Here is an 18,805-nt window from a genome sequence, read left to right as displayed (position 1 = left end):
GCTGTTCATACTTCTTACATTACACTCCTGCTATTATACTGCAAGTCCTCTTACACAGTTTGACCTTTGATATAACCCTAACCCCTGACCCTAACTCTGACCCCTAACACTAACCCTAACCCCTGACCCTGACCCTAACCCTCTCACCATAAACAACATCTCTACTTCCATTTGTTTCCTTATGCACAGCTTCTCTCTCGTCCACTATTACCTTTCTGCTCTTGATTGTGCTGATGAATAATGAAATATTTATGGCCTTCATTCCATGTTCTATTTATGATCTCTGTAAACAAATTTCCTTTGTTGACTCAATGGCAAAAGTTTTAAATTTTCGTATTTACTCAAAGTCAGTATTATTGTGTTTTGTTCATTTGTTTCAGTGTGAATTCTAAGTATGTGCTATTTTTTTTGCATTAGTAAACATATGTATTTTTGTGGTGTGTCATCTTTCTCCTGGTGGCCCCCCCAGTGGCCCCGTGAGGCCCTACTGTCCGTCTCCATGGCCTTCTTCCAGAGTGTTGAGTTTGGCAGTGAAAGGCTTAAGCAGAGCCTGTCAGCGATGTGTGTGGAAATACACATGAGTGTCAGTGACATGGCAGAGCGTTATTACTCAGAGCTGAGGCGACGATACTACACCACACCTACCTCCTACCTGGAGCTCATCAACCTCTACCTGTCCATGTTAGACAGGAAAAGACAACAGTTAGTGACGGTACGTTTAACCTTCAAACTACATCAGATTATAATAACAACTGTATAATATACAGGCAATGCATGTGTGTGTCCACGGATAGGCCAGGAACCGTGTGAAGAATGGTCTGACCAAACTATTAGAGACTAACGACCTGGTGGACAAGATGAAAGTGGAAATGTCTGCTCTGGAGACGGTCCTGAAACAGAAGTCCACTGATGTGGACGCTCTCATGGAACAGCTGACGGTAGACCAGGACAAAGCAGACCAGGTAACACACTATATGTGTGTGTGTTTGTTTGTTTGTTGGTCTCTTTCTTTCTTTTTTTTTTCCACACACCAACTATAAATATTAAAACTACACTAGAATGCAAAAATTACACACCGTCCTTCTGTCTTTGTCCAAATTCCAAAAACTAAATATAGGTTCAAATACATTCAATGAGACTGTTTCGTGTCCCTTTAGGAAAATGAGAATTTAGGAAACAGTTTATGGGAGTTGACTAGTAATCATATTAATAGAATCTTGACCAGTGATCAGTAATTAAATCTGTTACTTAACTTCCCCTCCCTCTGAATATTCTTAGAATTAGCCAAAATCTGGCATTAGGTGTAGGTTCTCTACAGCCTGTAAGCAAAGGACAGAAGCTTCCTGGTTTTTTTTTCCTCAGAACATTTGAACATTTGAATGACAATATGCTGAAAGGTATTCATGGAATTTTTGCCCAGTGATACCAAAAACTCAAATATTAGATTAGATTAGATTAGATTAGATTAGATTAGATTAGATTAGATTAGAGTAGATTAGTTTAGATCAGACTAGACTTTATTGATCCCAGAATGGGGAAATTCAATGGTCGAGGCAGCAACAGAATGAAATTAAAAAAAGAAAGTGCACATGCATTAATATAGTACAAAAAACAAGATAGTGCAAAAAAGCAAACCATATAAAATAAAAGAATAATTATAGTAATAAAAAATTATACTGACTATATACATATTTACAACATAGAGGAATTGCAAGAATGTCAGACAGTACAGATGAGACACTTACAGGACAGGGTTACACTGTTGTGTTGTTCAGTCTGATGGTGGATGAACAACCTGTGGTGGCGCTCTCTCATATATTGTGGGTAAATCAGTCTGGACCTGAAGGAGCTGCCCCCCCAGGTGTGTATGGTCCCTATGCAGTCTGGGGCTGATCCGATCCAGTCCTGGTCCGGTCTAGGGTCTAGGTCTCATCCAGCGGGATAGACCCCCCATGTGTCCACCCTACTGCATCCTTGCAGACTAGAACTACATCTGCAAATGGACATCCATCAGTCCTGGTGCATCTATAGCCTGTCCATCCATGGGAGTGGATCTCTCCTTCACTGTGGTTCTCCCCGAGGTTTCTCCCTTTTCCCACTGGGTTTTGAGTTTTTCCTTGCCGAGAAGGAGGGTCTAAGGATGGGGGATGCCCTGGACACTACTCATTTTCTTGCTGTTTATTTGACTGTTGTTTACTCCAACTGTCTCTGTAAAGCCCTTTGAGATAACCTTGTTGTGATATTGGGCTATACAAATAAAGTTGAATTGAATTGAATTGAATAGGGCTGATCCTACAGCTTTCCTGCTCTTCAGTTGCCTCAGTTGTCTCCTCACCTGATCCAATATTAGGGAGAGGGGGGAGTGGGGGAGGGGGGTTGAAAGTGTGAAAGTGAGAATGGCTGGGGGATGCTGTAGTGGCTGCTGGGCATCTACTTTCTGTTAAATATGATGCATATTGTTTCTACAGGTGCAAAAGGTGGTGAAAGAAGACGAGGCTCTGGCGAAGGTCAAGGCAGAAGACACTCAAGCTATAGCTGATGATGCTCAAAAGGATCTGGATGAGGCTCTGCCAGCCCTGCACAGTGCAATTCAAGCCCTGGATTCCCTGGACAAAGCTCACATCGTTGAAATCAAGGTGTTCACTAACCCACCCGACCTGGTCATGACGGTCATGGAGGCTGTCTGCATTCTGCTCAACTGCAAGTCAGTGGAGCTCTCTCATATACCTGATATTAGTATATGCTTTAATTTTCTTACCATTAGCATCTACAGAGTTTACCTATCAGCTCATGACATAAGTACTCAGCCCTGTTACCCTTTAAATGTAATCATTATACTGCAGTGCTACACTAAATTCACTCCTGTCATCTGTCTTTCCCTCCTTTTATTGACCACTGTCCATCCTTGGAAAATCGCCTTTTTTAAAACTTATGAACATGTCATATCTGTATTATTAGTTTAGGTTCTCCTTTTTTATCTCAGCTATTGTGAAGGTATCGTGTCTGACGTCGTCTTTGTCATTGTCATCTTTGTCTTCATCTTCGTCTTCATCTTTGTTAGCAATTTCTTGAAACATCTTCTCTGAGAAAACTTTGGACAATTACAAAGTTTGTTCACAATTTTAGAAATTGGGATTTTTTTGTTTTTGTTTTTATAAATATTCCTTTCTTTCTAATGATCCATATTTTGATGGTTTACAACATGTAAATGGTTAGAGATATTAATATAGTTCCTATTGATCACTGATAGAAGTCATACATGGACTTTGATTGAATTAGTTGAGTTCTCCTCCAGTGGAAGTACCACCCACTTCTATTGAGAGGCTGATCTCCTGCATCCAGACCTCACAAATTCAACTGGGGATTGGTTTGGATAGAACATGACGCTGACATACGGGGACACTGTAACTGGTTTTACTTCATTTATGATGCATCTTTGCCATCAACATCTTTTAAAGTAAAACCATTAAAAATTGTCTCCAGGAGAAGAGTCCAGTCCCAAAGCTTATATCACTTCTATCAGTCACCAGTGATGATAAGTATAGTGTATATGTAAGGGTAGAGACTGCGATCTGGTAGGATCGGTGATTCTACCAGTAGAGACTCTGATCGTAGTCTCTACCAGTAGAAACTCCGATCAGAGTCTCTACTAGTAGAAACTCCGATCCGAACCCTAACCCTAACCCTAACCCTAACCCTTCTACTGGCAGGATCGGAGTTTCTACCAGTAGAGACTCTGATCGGAGTTTCTACTGGTAGAGACTACGATCGGAGTCTCTACTGGTAGAATCGCCGATCCTACCAGATCGCAGTCTCTACCCTGACATATATACTAAATAACAACCATTGGTGTAGGTTTGACAAGTGGCAGTAAAATATCATCTGACAGTAGTAGCAGTGTGGGATTGATACCTGTTATTTTCACCATAGATTTCAATATTGTGAACTTTTCACTGCAGAGAAAACTAATAAAATGGCTTTTAAAGTCAGTTCTGCATCATAATCTGCTTCTGCTTCTGTTCGTTCAAGGATTATTTATAATCCTAACCATTTGTTCTAAAGTCAGTGGTCTATAAAACTGGAAAATGAAAATCAGCATTAGATATTTTGTCCCGACTGTATAAAATTAATTTACCACAGCCTTATTTTTTTTAATAACTTCCAGCAACATGTTTTTGTTCTTACAGGCCAGACTGGTCAACTGCCAAACAGTTACTCGGACAGGCCAATTTCCTCAAACGTCTGGTGGAATATGACAAGGATAATATCAAACCACAGATCCTGCTCAAACTCCAGAAGTACATCAATAATCCAGATTTCATACCTGACAAGGTCTGTCTGGATTTCATTTCATATCATATCATATCATATCATATCATGTCATGTCATGTCATATCATGTCATGTCATGTCATATATCATTTCATGTCATATTATATCTTATATCATATGATATATTAAATGTGATGTCATATGAGGCCATATCATGTCATGTCATATCATGTCATATATTATATCATTTATCATATCATGTAATGCTCTCTGTGTTAGTATGTTAGTGCCATACTTTGGAGGAGGGGTCAACAGTTTGGATGTCAGAGTGTTGAATGTGATGTTAGATTTAAGTTTGTACAAATCATTCTCTCAGGTGGAGAAAGTATCCAAAGCCTGCAGGTCAATGTGCATGTGGGTCAGAGCCATGGATCTGTACTCTAGAGTCCTCAAAGACGTTGGCCCTAAAAGAGAAAAACTGGCCATGGCACAGGTCAGTTCTATACACAGCTCTATATACTCTTATATCTATAGTTACATAACAATGACAGCATTCATTTACTATAAGCCCATCCATTCTTCAGTTCATTTTGGTCCTAATAAAGACTGTTGCACATACGCTGGAGCTAATGACAGTAAACGATGGACCCATTAGTAGGTGAATTGTTGAGTAATTGCCTGAATCTTAACACGTGCAGGAGGAACTGGATGTAACTATGGCAACCTTGAGGGAGAAGCAGCAGAAGCTTCAGGAAGTGGAGAATCAGATCAAGGTTCTGCAGGAACAGTTTGACAACAGTGTCAAGGAAAAGGAAGAGTTAGGTGAGAATGGAACCTTGACTTTTTCAAACCACTGTATGTTTTTAATGACAGATGTCAGTTTGGACATAGATAAAGTAAAGGACATCACAAATCTGTACTTAAAATTAAGTGACATGACCAAAAATAAAAGAAACAAAGTGTTACTGTAGTGTTAGTACCTATCTTGGTGGTTTTGTGATCTCCTATTTCTTGTTCCCAGTCAACACCATGGCTCTGACAGAGGCCCGGTTAACCCGGGCAGGGAAGCTGACGTCCGCTCTGGGCGATGAACAGGTTCGATGGGACCAAAGTGTCGACCAGTTTGACCAAGAAATCATTAACGTCATAGGGAATGTGTTCATTGCAGCAGCTTGTGTGGCCTATTATGGAGCATTTACTTCCCATTATAGACAGCTGGTATGTAGTAGAATGATCCTGTCATTTCATGCATTTCATTTCTTCCTTTTTTGTTGCTTCGTGCATTACAATAGAAGTGGATGCATTTAATTTGGACTCCTCAATAAGGCGAATATATATATATATATATGTATGTATGTTAACAGTGCATGGAATTAGATTCTACATCATTTAAACAGAAAACAAGAAATAGAAAAAAAGAAAAGAAAAGAAAGAAATATTTGAGAAGAAGGCAGTTATTTACCAAAGACATTCTAAATAGTTCCTGTTGAGTTGTGTGTTGGTCTTTTCCTCAGCTCATTGACCAGTGGATAAAACGGTGCCAGGACCTGGACATTCCGATCAGTTCCAGCTTCAGTCTGATCAAAATTCTAGGCGACCCTTACGTGATCCGGCAGTGGAACACAGAAGGCCTCCCTCGTGACTCTGTCTCTACTGAAAATGGCATCCTGGTGACTGAAGGCCGCCGCTGGCCTCTAATGATCGACCCCCAGGATCAGGTCAACTAACCAACTTATTTACTCACTTACTAACTAGGGTTGACTCAGACATATGATACAAACCTACCTCTGGGTTGGAAAACACTGGAAACACTGATCACAAACGAACACTTCTGTTGATAGATTTAACAACCTTCCATTCTGCCCTGCAACTAATTTTTTTTACTTTAAAGCAGCAATTTAATCTACTTTTAAAATGAGTTTGTAATCTTTTCTCATCTTTTGTAAAGAGACTCAAACCTAAAACTCACCCATTTTCCTCCTGTGTCCCAGTCATATAAACCCAGTCTGTCTGTAGATGGATAAGTCAGTGTTTCACACTTAGACACTTTGTTGGTATATTTAGTGATTTTTCAGACCCCTCTTGTGACTCTTTATCCAAAAAGACACTAGCAACAAATCGATCCCCTTTTTCTGGTGCTATTGGAGACTTTTGGAGACTCTGATGTGAAAACACTTATCGTTGTTTGTCTAAAACAAATCACTGAATATAAATCAGTCCCATTGACAGTGACTGTTTTCTTTATTGTCTCTTTTTGGTCCATTTCCATTGTTCATGTCGACTGAAAATTACAAATGTTCTGGTTGTAAATGTTCCTGTTTTACTGTGACTTGTTGTCATTTCCTAAGTGGACCGTGAGGTTAAAAACCAAACCAAACTGAAGAAAATGAAGAGAAAAGCTAAACCAACAAACCAATAAACCAATAACTATCCTCAGTAGCTGGTCCAGAGTGTCTCTTTTTGGTCACTTTAGCCGGTCCCCAAGCCCAGATAAAGGAGGATGGTTGGAATTAGGACATTAGATAAAAAGTAGAATTGACAGAGTATAGTTCATTTGGAGTTCTAAACATACTTAGTGCAATGATATTCCTCTGTCCAACATTGTTCATTACAATTACATGAACATTTACAATTATGCAAATTAGGTAATAATGTCATTTAGTAATTTCTAGAGACTTTTAGGACAGAAAATTGATCCTTTTTACTGAGGAGTTGGAAACAGTGACTGTCAAAGGTTGAGGTGTTTCCTTGAATCTGTCTTTCTCTCAGATCCTGTCATGTTTAGGTTCTGTTTTCCTCTTTGTTCTTTGTTGAATCCACCTGTTCTAATGTTATGAAGTACAGACACACAGAAGTACATTTTCAGTTCTGTAATATTCATTTGATGTGTTGCATATTCAGTAGGTGTCAATCAAACACTAAATAAATCATGCTGTGTTGTAACAGTCACATCATTCATGGATGTAGGATTATTAATCGAACCTCTCATTGTTGACACTTAAAAGTTATTTGTTTCACCATTAGGCAAACAGGTGGATCCGCTCAAAAGAAGCCAAGCATGGTTTAAAAGTCATCAAACTCACAGACCCAGACTTCCTCCGTAATCTAGAGAATGCCATCCGCATAGGCATACCTGTACTGCTGGAAGAGGTAAGAACACAAAACTCACAGAAAGAAATCAAAAGAACATTCACAAAAATAAATAAAAAGAACACAGCACTAAGGAAAACCCTCAAAAAACATGCCTCAAAAAATAAATAAAAACAACACCACTCATAAAAATAAAAAACACACACTCCAGTCATAATAAAACACACACACCAGTCATAGCCCTGATGTTGTCAGTTTGGACATGGATGGGCATGTACATGGACTAATGAAGGTGGTCATTTGTTACTGATTCTCTGTATGAATGTCTGTATTTTTGTTGGTGTGCAGCTGAAGGAAAGCCTGGATCCAGCTCTAGAGCCCGTCCTCCTAAAGCAGACGTTTGTGTCTGGGGGACGAACATTGATCCGACTCGGAGACTCAGACATCGACTATGACAAAAACTTTAGATTTTATATGACCACGAAAATGTCCAACCCACATTATCTACCAGAGGTAAGGACATCACACACACACACACACACACACATCACTTAAATATGAGAGTGTTCTTATAATTGTCTGACTTTGTGTGTATGTTGTGTGTAGTTTGTGTGCACATTGTGTTCTTAATTGTTTGCATATTCCTTTCATGTTTCAGGTTTGCATCAAAGTAACAATCATTAATTTCACTGTGACTGAGTCTGGTTTGGAGGACCAACTGCTAAGGTACAAACACAGATTCTGGGGAACATTACATACACAACACATTCAATAATAACACTAACTCCATGTGTGTGTGTGTATATATATATATATATATATATATATATATATATGTATATATATATATATATATATATATATATATATATATATATATATATATATATATATATATATATATATATATATATATATGTATGTATGTATGTATGTATGTATATATCCACCTGACTGGGTCTTGACAGTGATGTGGTTCGTCTGGAGAGTCCACACCTCGAGGTACAGAGAAATCAACTGATTGTACAAATAAACGAAGATCGAAACCAGTTGAAAGACATCGAAGATCGTATCCTGAAGCTTCTGTTCACCTCTGAGGGGAACATCTTAGACAACGAGGAGCTGGTTCAGACTCTGCAGGAGTCAAAGGTCAATACTGTTCATAGGGATGTTTGGCCTGGTTCTGCACAGTTATTATGATTATGATGATGATTATTATTACTACAATCATTCTTTAACTTTGTCATTGGCTTTATTTTTTATATTGACTTGTTACATTATTTTTCCTCTGTTCTCCTTCTCATTAGATTAGATTAGATCAGATTAGATTAGATTAGAGTAGATAGAACTTTATTGATCCCTCAGGAAAAACATCGAAAGTACAAATATAAGAAATATTAAAACACAAAAAGAAAATAGTAATAACTATACAGGGTGGGGAAGCAAAATTTACAATGAACATTTAGTTGTTTTTTCTCAGCAGGCACTACGTCAATTGTTTTGAAACCAAACATATATTGATGTCATAATCATACCTAACACTATTATCCATACCTTTTCAGAAACTTTTGCCCATATGAGTAATCAGGAAAGCAAACGTCAAAGAGTGTGTGATTTGCTGAATGCACTCGTCACACCAAAGGAGATTTCAAAAATAGTTGGAGTGTCCATAAAGACTGTTTATAATGTAAAGAAGAGAATGACTATGAGCAAACTATTACGAGAAAGTCTGGAAGATACTATTAAAGAAGAATGGGAGAAGTTGTCACCCAAATATTTGAGGAACACAAGTTTCAGGAAGCATGTGAAGGCAGTTATTGAGAAAGGAGGACACATAGAATAAAAACATTTTCTATTATGTCAATTTTCTTGTGGCAAATAAATTCTCATGACTTTCAATAAACTAATTGGTCATACACTGTCTTTCAATCCCTGCCTCAAAATATTGTAAATTTTGCTTCCCCACCCTGTAAGAATAGTTGTGAAAGAAAGGCAACTGCACATTAGAAAGGTCTAGTAGAAATAAATGAGTAAAAAGAAGTAACAATAATAATAATAATAATAATAATAAATAATTATATATATAAAATAGCAAACCAGCAGGCCTTAGACATTGCTGTATCTCTGCCTTATCTGTTCTTTTTTGTATTACTGCTGTTTTTTCTCCTTCTTCTCTTACCTTTGCCTCCATCATTCCTCAGGTGACATCAGAAGCGATAAAGCATCGTCTGGAAGAAGCTGAGTCTACAGAGGTGATGATAAACACAGCAAGGGAGCGATACCGCCCTGTGGCCACCAGGGGCACTGTGCTGTACTTTGTTATTGCCAGTTTGTCTGAGATCGATCCCATGTACCAGTTTTCACTCAAGTACTTTAAACAGGTGAGAAGAAGACAAACACACACACCTCCCTCTGACTCATAGAATCAGTCATTCTATTTTCAGGAATATGACATAAAATATATGACACATAAAGATATCATATGATATAAAATATATGATATATAATGATAATATATGATATAAAAATGGTGTTGCTTCCTGTGTCCTGTGCTTGTGTCATTTCCATCTGTTTTGTTAACCTTCAGCTCTTCAACACCACCATCGAGGGGCTGGAAAAGAGCAGCGTTTGGGAGAACCATCTGCAGAACCTTCTGGACCAGATCCTACTCAACTCCTACAATGAGACGTGTCCCGAGGGCCTGTTCGAACAGCATAAGCTCATCTACAGCTTCCTGGTGTGCGTCCAGATCCAGAGGCAGCGTGGGGACATCTTGATGCCGAATGGCAGTTCTTCCTGAGAGGAGCTGCTCTCCATGGATGGAACGGTGGAGTGGACCCGACACCTTCACTCCTACATCTGCCTCTTCTATTTAGTGAATGTTACATCTCATTATTTTCCTGTTTTGTTATTGTTCACTAAATACTTTTTCACTTATTATATGTCATTTTATAAATACACCAGCCTTTCTACCCTCGTAATGCTTTGGACATACAGTGATTTGTGCACCCCCCAACCCCCAGTTTTCAGTCATTAGTGCACAATTTGAAGTATATAAGTGATGATGACGGAAACAGCATATATTGATTATATATACCACTATATTTAAGTATAACAAAGTAGATTAGTGGGTAAGCACTGGAGCTAGAACATAATGAGGAATGAGGTTTAATTGAGCAGTTTATCATTCATCACAGGACGTGGAAGAAAAACCTGGGTGTTCAGAACCTCATACATACATAAAGCTGTACTTTCCTGTCATCTGTATGTCCTACTCAATATATCCATCATTGATGCTTCTTACAAACTTGGAATCTATATTATAAAAGCCAAGTGGCCTCTGTGTGTGTGTGTGCTTGTATGTGTCTCGGGATTCACGCAAAATCCAGAAAGAGCTGACTGCTGCAGTTTGTCATACTTATGTATTTTGGTCAATGGATACGACTAGCGAAAACGGCAAGTTAACAGGACCAATATTTTGGGAAAATTTAGTAATTTGGAATGCAATAGGCTTACAATAATGTTGCTATATTCAGAACGCTTTGGCGGTGACTGCTGGACAAATGTGGTACAGCATGCACGAATACACAACAGCATAGAAACGACCACATCTAGAACCTGTGGATCCCCACAGGTCAATGCATTAGTGTTGCTTTAATGTGTGTAGTGTCTCCATGCATCCCATCATCACCAGCTCTTATCTGTTCCTTCTGTCCTTTGAACTGAATTCTATTTCTCTGTTTCCTCTGTGCTCGAGGCCTTTCTGTCTGTTTTTCCCATCATCTCATTTCTTCACCGTTGTAATCATCTCCGCTTCCATCTCCTGTTTCCAGGAGTATGCCAAATGTCCAGATGTGCCATGGCTCAGTGATTTTCAGTGGCAGACGTGTCAGGATCTGGAGCATTCACTGCTGTGTTTCAAGGGCATCTCAGAGGAAATGACCAGAACCCACATCCCCGTCACCCTGGGTAACCCTTCCCTTGTCACCTCATCCTGGCCAGTCTGGTTATAAGTGATAAGCATATGTCATACATTATGTCTCTGGGACACATGAAGGAAAACTCATTTTGGATCCAGACACAATGGCTTTGTTTCCTGTCAGCTGTTTTAACCTCTATTCTCATGTATTGTTTTCAAATGTTAGGACAATTTCAAGGGTCTATTAATCCAGAGACTTGGGAAGGCTACATGTCAGAGTTGAAGACAGAGGATGGGTTCAAAGGTCACTGGGATGAAAGGCTGAGCTCCTTCCAGAAGTTAGTCCTCATCAAGAGTTTCCTGGAGGAGGAAGGTAAGGACCAGAGTCTATGACACATACCTGTGGAGGAGGTGGGTGTTTTTACTCGCACACAGTTTTCCTGCTTAAAGGGGCTGTCAGAAATGACTGCACAAAAGTCAAAACATTTCAATGTTTTGTCTCATTTTCAGACCTGAACAACAAACCAGAGATTCAGAAGACATTCATGCTTTTTCCATTCCATCCATTATAAGTTGAACTGGGGCTTCAATTAATGATTATTTCAATAGTTCATTAGTCGGATTGTGAACTGCAAAACAAAAAAAGGCTTTTATTTATATTTATTGCAGCAATAAAAGACATTTTCTTTCCTTTAGTGATAGCATTTAGTGCAATTAGAATGCATAACAAAGTTTGTAAAAGAAATATACAATTCAATGTTCAACAAATATTATAGCCGCAATAAATACCTTTTCCCCCTTAAACAAAAGTACATTTTATGCAGAACAATTCCAGTCCCTGTTTGTACAAAGTTTGTTAAAGAAACATCTAAATCCTTAAAGAAAAGTGCACGAGGTCACTAACGACCTGTCGATAACTAAAGTACTTCTGGACTAATTTTGCCGTTGACCTTTTGTCGACCAGTCGACTAGTCATTACAGCCTTAGGTTAATATGTTCATGTAGTCAAGTTTCATTTGTATTAATTATACACATGACTTTGGCTGATGTTTTGCTTCTATGTCACCCATAATTCTGTCCATGCTTTTCTGTCTTATTGACCCTCTGTCCTCCATCTTACCTGTGTGCAGGTTGTATCTGCAGCCACTGAGTTTGTGATAGTCAGTCTGGGGAAGCAGTTTGTGGAAAACCCTCCAGTGGACCTGGTTCACCTTTACAGGGACATGTCCCCCTCCACTCCACTGGTGTTCATTCTAAGCACAGGCTCTGACCCAATGGGCGCCTTCCAGCGCTTTGCAAAAGAAAAGGGGTATCTAGATAGGTATGAGAAACAAATGGACCAAATATGATAAGGATAAGGTGTAAAGAGTGCATGAAAATACTTCCAGGAATCTGAGGTGATGGTCAACAGGCTGAAAATATGGACAAATGTGTCCTTGATGAAGGTTTTTACTACTTATACCTTTGTCTGTCAGGGTGGAGTCCATCTCTTTGGGCCAAGGACAAGGGCCGATAGCAGAGAAGATGATCCACGCAGCTGTGAAAAGTGGGAACTGGGTTTTCCTTCAGAACTGTCATCTGGCTGTGTCCTGGATGTTATCCATGGAGGAGCTCATCAAGACCTTCACTGAACCTGGTACATATTTAAATCCAGCTCCAAAGGCTTTGACATCAAATCTAGAAAAAGTTGGAAGCAATTAATTATGTGTTTGTTTGTGTTTTTTTACAATAAATTGACCATAAAAGAACATTAGTAGTATCTGTATTGGACATTAATATAAGATGAGATTTGAACTTCATCATGAAGGATTTTTCCTCATTGTTTCTTTTCAGACAAATCCATCCATGAGAACTTCCGCCTGTTTCTCAGTTCCAAGCCGACCAAAGTATTTCCTGTTACCGTGCTGCAAAACTCTGTCAAGGTAAAAACGCAGAAACACCAGAGTATAATTGATGTATTTTCCTAGTGCTGGGCATTGAACAGTTTTGTATCACTCTTTTTTTAAAGTAATCATCCCTTCAAAGCAAACAGTCATATTGAATAAAGCCTGTTTTAGGTTTCTGAGGAGAACTAGGAGTTGATTTGGTATATGTGACAATAGTAGTTTGAAGAGACCCCATTAATTACAGCAGAGAAATCAAACTGCTGAACTGTTGTGTTCTACAGTGTGGAAAACTTTGCTCCAAATCCTCTTAACATCTTATGGAAACACAAATCAAGGTTCCTTTCCAGAGCACTGCACTGGAAAAATGCCCCTTTTAAAACAAGTACAAACAATTAAAAAAGGATACTTTGCATGGAATTGAGCAAAAAAAAATCTGCTAATGGAATAAATTAAAATTATCTTGGTAAGATTTCTTCAAATAAGATTTTCAAGACCTATTGTCTAAAAATAAGTTGTTATATCTCACTGAAAAGTTACTCTTTAGGTGATTGTGTCTTATTTTAAGTGTGATGTGATATTTTGACTAGAAATGACAAAAATACACTTGGTAAGATTTAGATTTTTTCCAGTGTGACTCTTAATAGTGCCACCTGCCAGCATCACCTCGCAGACCTTTAGCAGTTGAAACCACACCTCCTTTACTTTTTTTGCCTTTTTGTCTTCATTGCCAGGTGACTAATGAACCTCCTAAAGGTCTGCGAGCCAATCTGCGACGGGCCTTCACAGAGATCTCCAACAGGTTCTTTGAAGACCACATTCTAGGACACCAGTGGAGGAAGATGGTCTTTGGAATGTGCTTTTTCCATGCAATTGTCCAGGTTCACAACATACACACATTATCAACACACTGGTCTGTGTCTTTTCTTATTTCCATTTATGTCCTTATTTGTGTTCTGTCCTGCTGTGCATGTGTCTTAGGAGCGGAAGAAGTTTGGTCCTTTGGGCTGGAACATCCGCTATGAATTTAATGACAGTGACAGGGAGTGTGCCCTGTTGAACCTCAACCTGTACTGTAAAGATGGACCCATCCCATGGGACGCCCTGGTCTACATCACTGGTAAAAACACACACACAGTACTACACAGTACTAAGTCTATGGTGTACACACAGTACTCAGTCTATGGTGTACACACAGTACTCAGTCTATGGTGTACACACAGTACTCAGTCTATGGTGTACTACTCAGATGCAGACTGTATTCTTATTGAACACAGATTGGCTATAACTCATTGTCAGTGTGTTAGTCAGATGTCATTGTTTGGTCCCACTTCAGTTTTCGTTAAATGCCTGTTATCGTCCATATCACAAACACAGTTATTTAGTGTCTGTTAGTGTGGAAGGTTCTGAATAACGTTTAGAAAACGCCCCGGCCTTCAGTGTCCATCTGTGTTCACTGATATAAAGCAGAGCAGATACAGGCTGTTGGTATGATGTAAGCTTTTGGGGGTGTGTCCTCAGGTGAGATCACATATGTATGATCATTTTTTGGGGGTGTGTCCTCAGCTGAGATCACATATGTATGATAATTTTTTGGGGGTGTGTCCTCAGGTGAGATCACATATGGAGGCAGAGTGACGGATGTGTGGGACCAGCGCTGCCTCCGGACCCTCCTCAAAGGCTTCTTCTCCCCTCAGACCCTGGAGCCAGGATACACCTACTCCTCCTCTGGTACTGTTGGTCATCAGAGCCCAGACAAACATAAAAGACACCTTTTATTGTACAAATGCCTCTGAATCCCAGCGTCGGCCTACTTGTGTTTGGGTTCATGTTTTTTCCCTGTGTGTACATAAGGTATCTACTACGCCCCAGAGTCAAATGAACTGGACCAATACAGGAAGTACATAGACAGTCTTCCAATTATAGATGGTCCTGAGGTCTTTGGTATGCACGACAACGCCAACCTGGCCTTTCAGGTGAGGATCAGTGCTCATATGATCAGCATCAGAATGAAAAAAAAAACAAAACAAAAAAAAACACATGAAATAATTCAATGTATCTGCTTTTTGGTCAGTTAGACAGCTTGAAAAAACAGATTATTATTAAGTCATTATTGATGTAAATGTTCAGTTTGGGTGTCAGTAATTTCCGTTGGAGCTGTTTCGTTTCTTTCAAAAAGTCAGCGTTCTGTACTTACGTTCACACACAATATTTAATCCAGTGTGCAGCTGCAAACATGTTTATTCCATTTCTACCTGTTTCACTTCATTTGAGTTTTGGTCATTTGGAAAATGAAACAAAAGAAGAAGAGAAGCCACGAGAAGTGAACAGACAAGGTCCATTTGATGAATTCACTCTTTTGAGTGTATTCAGCGAACTCATTTAGTATATGCAGCAGTATTCAGATGGACATAGAAATAGACAGAGACATGGACAGAGACATGGACATACATGCAGACAGAAACAAAGACATAGACAGAGACATGGACATAGATTCAGACAGGGACAGAGACAGAGACATGGACCGAGACATATGATTGCTATGCACTTGTAGCAGTGAGCAAATGTGCTGTAGTAGACTATAGAGTGTATTATCAGTCCAAATGTGTGGTGGTAGAGGATGCTCAAAACAAACAGGATACATGTGGCACTGGAGAATCTGATGTGGACCACAACAATAAACTCAGGTCAATGTAGGACATGAAAAAGTCAGTTTAAGACAAAATACTCATGACAATAGCCTTTTAGATACTGTTTATATTTTAGTGCTACAATCATGAGAGCATGTACTATTGTTATTAAATATTCGGTTTATTTTGACAGAAATATCTCATTTTGCTGCTTTTAAAACCGGTTCATGGTTAAATTGTGAACTGCTCACTGTTGCTTGTCGATCTATCAGTAATTCTCATGTAAATCTGGATTTTGTATGTGTGCTTCCTTGTGTCTTTGTGTATTTGCATCTTCAGCGACAAGAAACCGTGACCCTAATCAACACCATAATGGATGTGAACCCTTGTTCTTCAGTCCATGACGGAGCTAAAAGTAATGATGAAATTGTCTGTGATTTGGCTGAATCCATCTTAGCTAAACTCCCAGGTAGATAAACATGCACACACACACACAGAAGCCATTTAAGTTCATGTCAATCGTCATAATAAAACCTCAACATCTGTCTGTGTGTTTCTCTCTCTCTCTCTCTCTCTCTCTCTCTCTCTCTCTCTCTCTCTCTCTCTGTCTGTCTGTCTGTCTGTCTGTCTGTCTGTCTGTCTGTAGACCGTCTGGACATGGCTGAATCAGCTGAGACCCTGTTTGTTCCAGATGTAAATGGTCGTATTAACTCCTTATCAACTGTGTTGGGACAAGAATCAGACCGCTTCAACAACCTGCTGACAGTGCTCAGGGTGACTCAGATTAACAAACACTTTTTTCATTTATTTAGACTTGTTTTATGCTACATTGCCACAAAAGAACACTGTTTCCATCTCCTCAGTATTTAAGTATCTGCTTTCTGTGCTAGAAGCCAGTAGAAGTTACTAAATGACATCATCACCTAATTTGCATAATTGTAAATGTTCATGTAATTGTAATAAATGATGTAGGACAGAGGAATAACATTGTGTGAGAGACAAAAAATGAGAATAAAAACAGCCTAAATCAGTGAGTAGGAGGGGCAAAGTGTTATGCAACTAATGGGGGTATTAGTAAGCTCCGCCTACTTTTCTCTTCATTTTCTTCAGTTTGGTTTTTAACCTTACGGTCCACTTAGGAGACGACAACAAGTCACAGTAAAACAGGAACATTTTCAACCAGAACATTTGTAATTTTCAGTCGACATGAACAATGGAAATGGACCAAAAAGAGACAATAGAGAAAACTGTCACTGTCAATGGGACTGATTTATATTCAGTGATTTGTTTTAGACAAATAATGATACGTCTCCAAAAGTCTCCAAAACACCAGAAAAAGGGGATGGATTTGTCACTAGTGTCTTTTTTGGACAAAGAGTCTCTAGAGGGGTCTGAAAAATCACTAAATATACCAACAAAGTGTCTAAGTGTGAAACACTGACTTTTCCATCTGCAGACAGACCCTGGGTTTATATGACTGAGACACAGGAAATCATCTGGTGTCATTTACAGGAAAATGAGTGAGTTTTAGTGTTCGAGTCACTTTACAAAATATGAGAAAAGATTACAGACTCATTTTAAAAGTAGATCAAATTGTTTCTAGGTGCTTTTTGAAGTAAAAAAAAAAAAAAAAGAAAAACAGTCGCTAGGGTCTGAAAAATTGCTGAATCTATCAACAGAAGTTTTAAATTGGCATCAATGCAAAAGAAGCCTTGGTCATGTTAGTCTTCTTTCACCTTCAGTTTATGAGTTTGCAAAACACATAACCTTATATTCATATTTAAAACTGTAAAAGTGTCTATGCAAGTGTATTCCTGTGGTTAATGATATATTTGTTTTAATTGTTGATGCAAATTACCACATATTATTTCTTCCAGATGAAACATATTCAGCAATTCTGTAAAACATGGCAGAAACATGGAGACTTTAATCTAATATTACTATCTGCTTTTCCAGATCCACCGTCTCAGTATCTTTTTGTCTTTTTCAGTCGTCTCTTACCAATCTGCAGAAGGCCATTGCAGGTCTAGTGGTGATGTCTGAGGAAATGGACTGTATCTACACCAGCTTCCTCAACAACCAGGTTCCCAAACACTGGGCAAACTCCGCCTACCCTTCACTGAAGCCTCTGGGGTCCTGGGTTAGAGACCTGGCCCTCAGGACCTCCTTCATCCAGGTAGAATAGAATAGAATAGAATAGAATAGAATAGAATAGAATAGAATAGAATAGAATAGAATAGAATAGAATAGAATAGCCTTTATTGTCATTGTGTGTTCAGTGAAATTAGGAGTGCTACTCCAGTCAGTGCAAACAATATGAAGTAAAGTAAAATTAGAATAGAACTCAAAGTAGAATAGTGAGTAATGCATATGTATCTGAGTAAATATTTCATAAATATTGCATTGTTATTGTAAGAACAGAGGATTATTCCACGATATGGAAGTCAAAACAGATACTCACATACTAAAAAACACAGGCCAATGTTATGTGCATACCTGTCGGCGAATGAGAAGATACTGATATACTTGTTTTTACACCTCGGCCGAGGGGTGTTGTAATCGTTTTGTCATCCATCTGTCTGTCTGTCCATTCAATGACATAATCACATTATCTGAAGAATGCATTGACATATCTGCACCACATTTATACTGTGGATGCATCTTGGCATGGAGCAGAAGCCTGTTGAAAATCAGTGACCTTGACCTATTTTTTCAAGGTCAAATGTCCTTGTGCAGTTATAATATCTGAGTACTTTCCAATATAAATATGTATGTATGTATGTATTTTACACAAAGACAATCTAATCTAAATTTTAGGGCAGTAACTTCCAACAGAATCTTACCCTATATTTGGTAAATGGACTGAACTTATATAGCTACTACACCTTAACGGGGCCCAAAGCGCTCTACAGTTCTTCACATTCAACCATTCACACACATTCATACACCAGTAGGCGGCTGCTGCCATGCAAGGCGCTGCCAGGCTCTACTGGGAGCAATTGAGGGTACAGT

The 18,805-nt window shown here is 38.9% G+C and overlaps 1 protein-coding gene across 1 annotated transcript in view; it reads left to right on the top strand.

Annotated features, from left to right (window-relative positions):
• dnah6 (dynein, axonemal, heavy chain 6) overlaps nt 1–18,805 on the top strand; it is a 121,574-nt gene that overhangs the window by 98,909 nt on the left and 3,860 nt on the right. The window contains 27 exon segments of the mRNA XM_030144237.1: nt 470–712; nt 795–962; nt 2,469–2,704; nt 4,188–4,332; nt 4,648–4,764; nt 4,970–5,093; nt 5,293–5,489; nt 5,786–5,989; nt 7,296–7,421; nt 7,710–7,874; nt 8,020–8,087; nt 8,330–8,510; nt 9,563–9,742; nt 9,949–10,132; nt 10,135–10,173; nt 11,184–11,330; nt 11,507–11,648; nt 12,407–12,601; nt 12,756–12,916; nt 13,114–13,202; nt 13,898–14,044; nt 14,145–14,283; nt 14,775–14,894; nt 15,018–15,139; nt 16,133–16,262; nt 16,440–16,567; nt 17,784–17,969. Coding sequence (XP_030000097.1) covers nt 470–712; nt 795–962; nt 2,469–2,704; nt 4,188–4,332; nt 4,648–4,764; nt 4,970–5,093; nt 5,293–5,489; nt 5,786–5,989; nt 7,296–7,421; nt 7,710–7,874; nt 8,020–8,087; nt 8,330–8,510; nt 9,563–9,742; nt 9,949–10,132; nt 10,135–10,173; nt 11,184–11,330; nt 11,507–11,648; nt 12,407–12,601; nt 12,756–12,916; nt 13,114–13,202; nt 13,898–14,044; nt 14,145–14,283; nt 14,775–14,894; nt 15,018–15,139; nt 16,133–16,262; nt 16,440–16,567; nt 17,784–17,969 — 4,083 coding nt within the window.

The sequence above is a fragment of the Sphaeramia orbicularis genome, chromosome 9, assembly GCF_902148855.1.
Source record: "Sphaeramia orbicularis chromosome 9, fSphaOr1.1, whole genome shotgun sequence".
Classification (NCBI taxonomy): domain Eukaryota; kingdom Metazoa; phylum Chordata; class Actinopteri; order Kurtiformes; family Apogonidae; genus Sphaeramia; species Sphaeramia orbicularis.
Note: the sequence above shows the minus strand (reverse complement) of the source record. Positions and strands in the feature narration are given on the sequence as shown.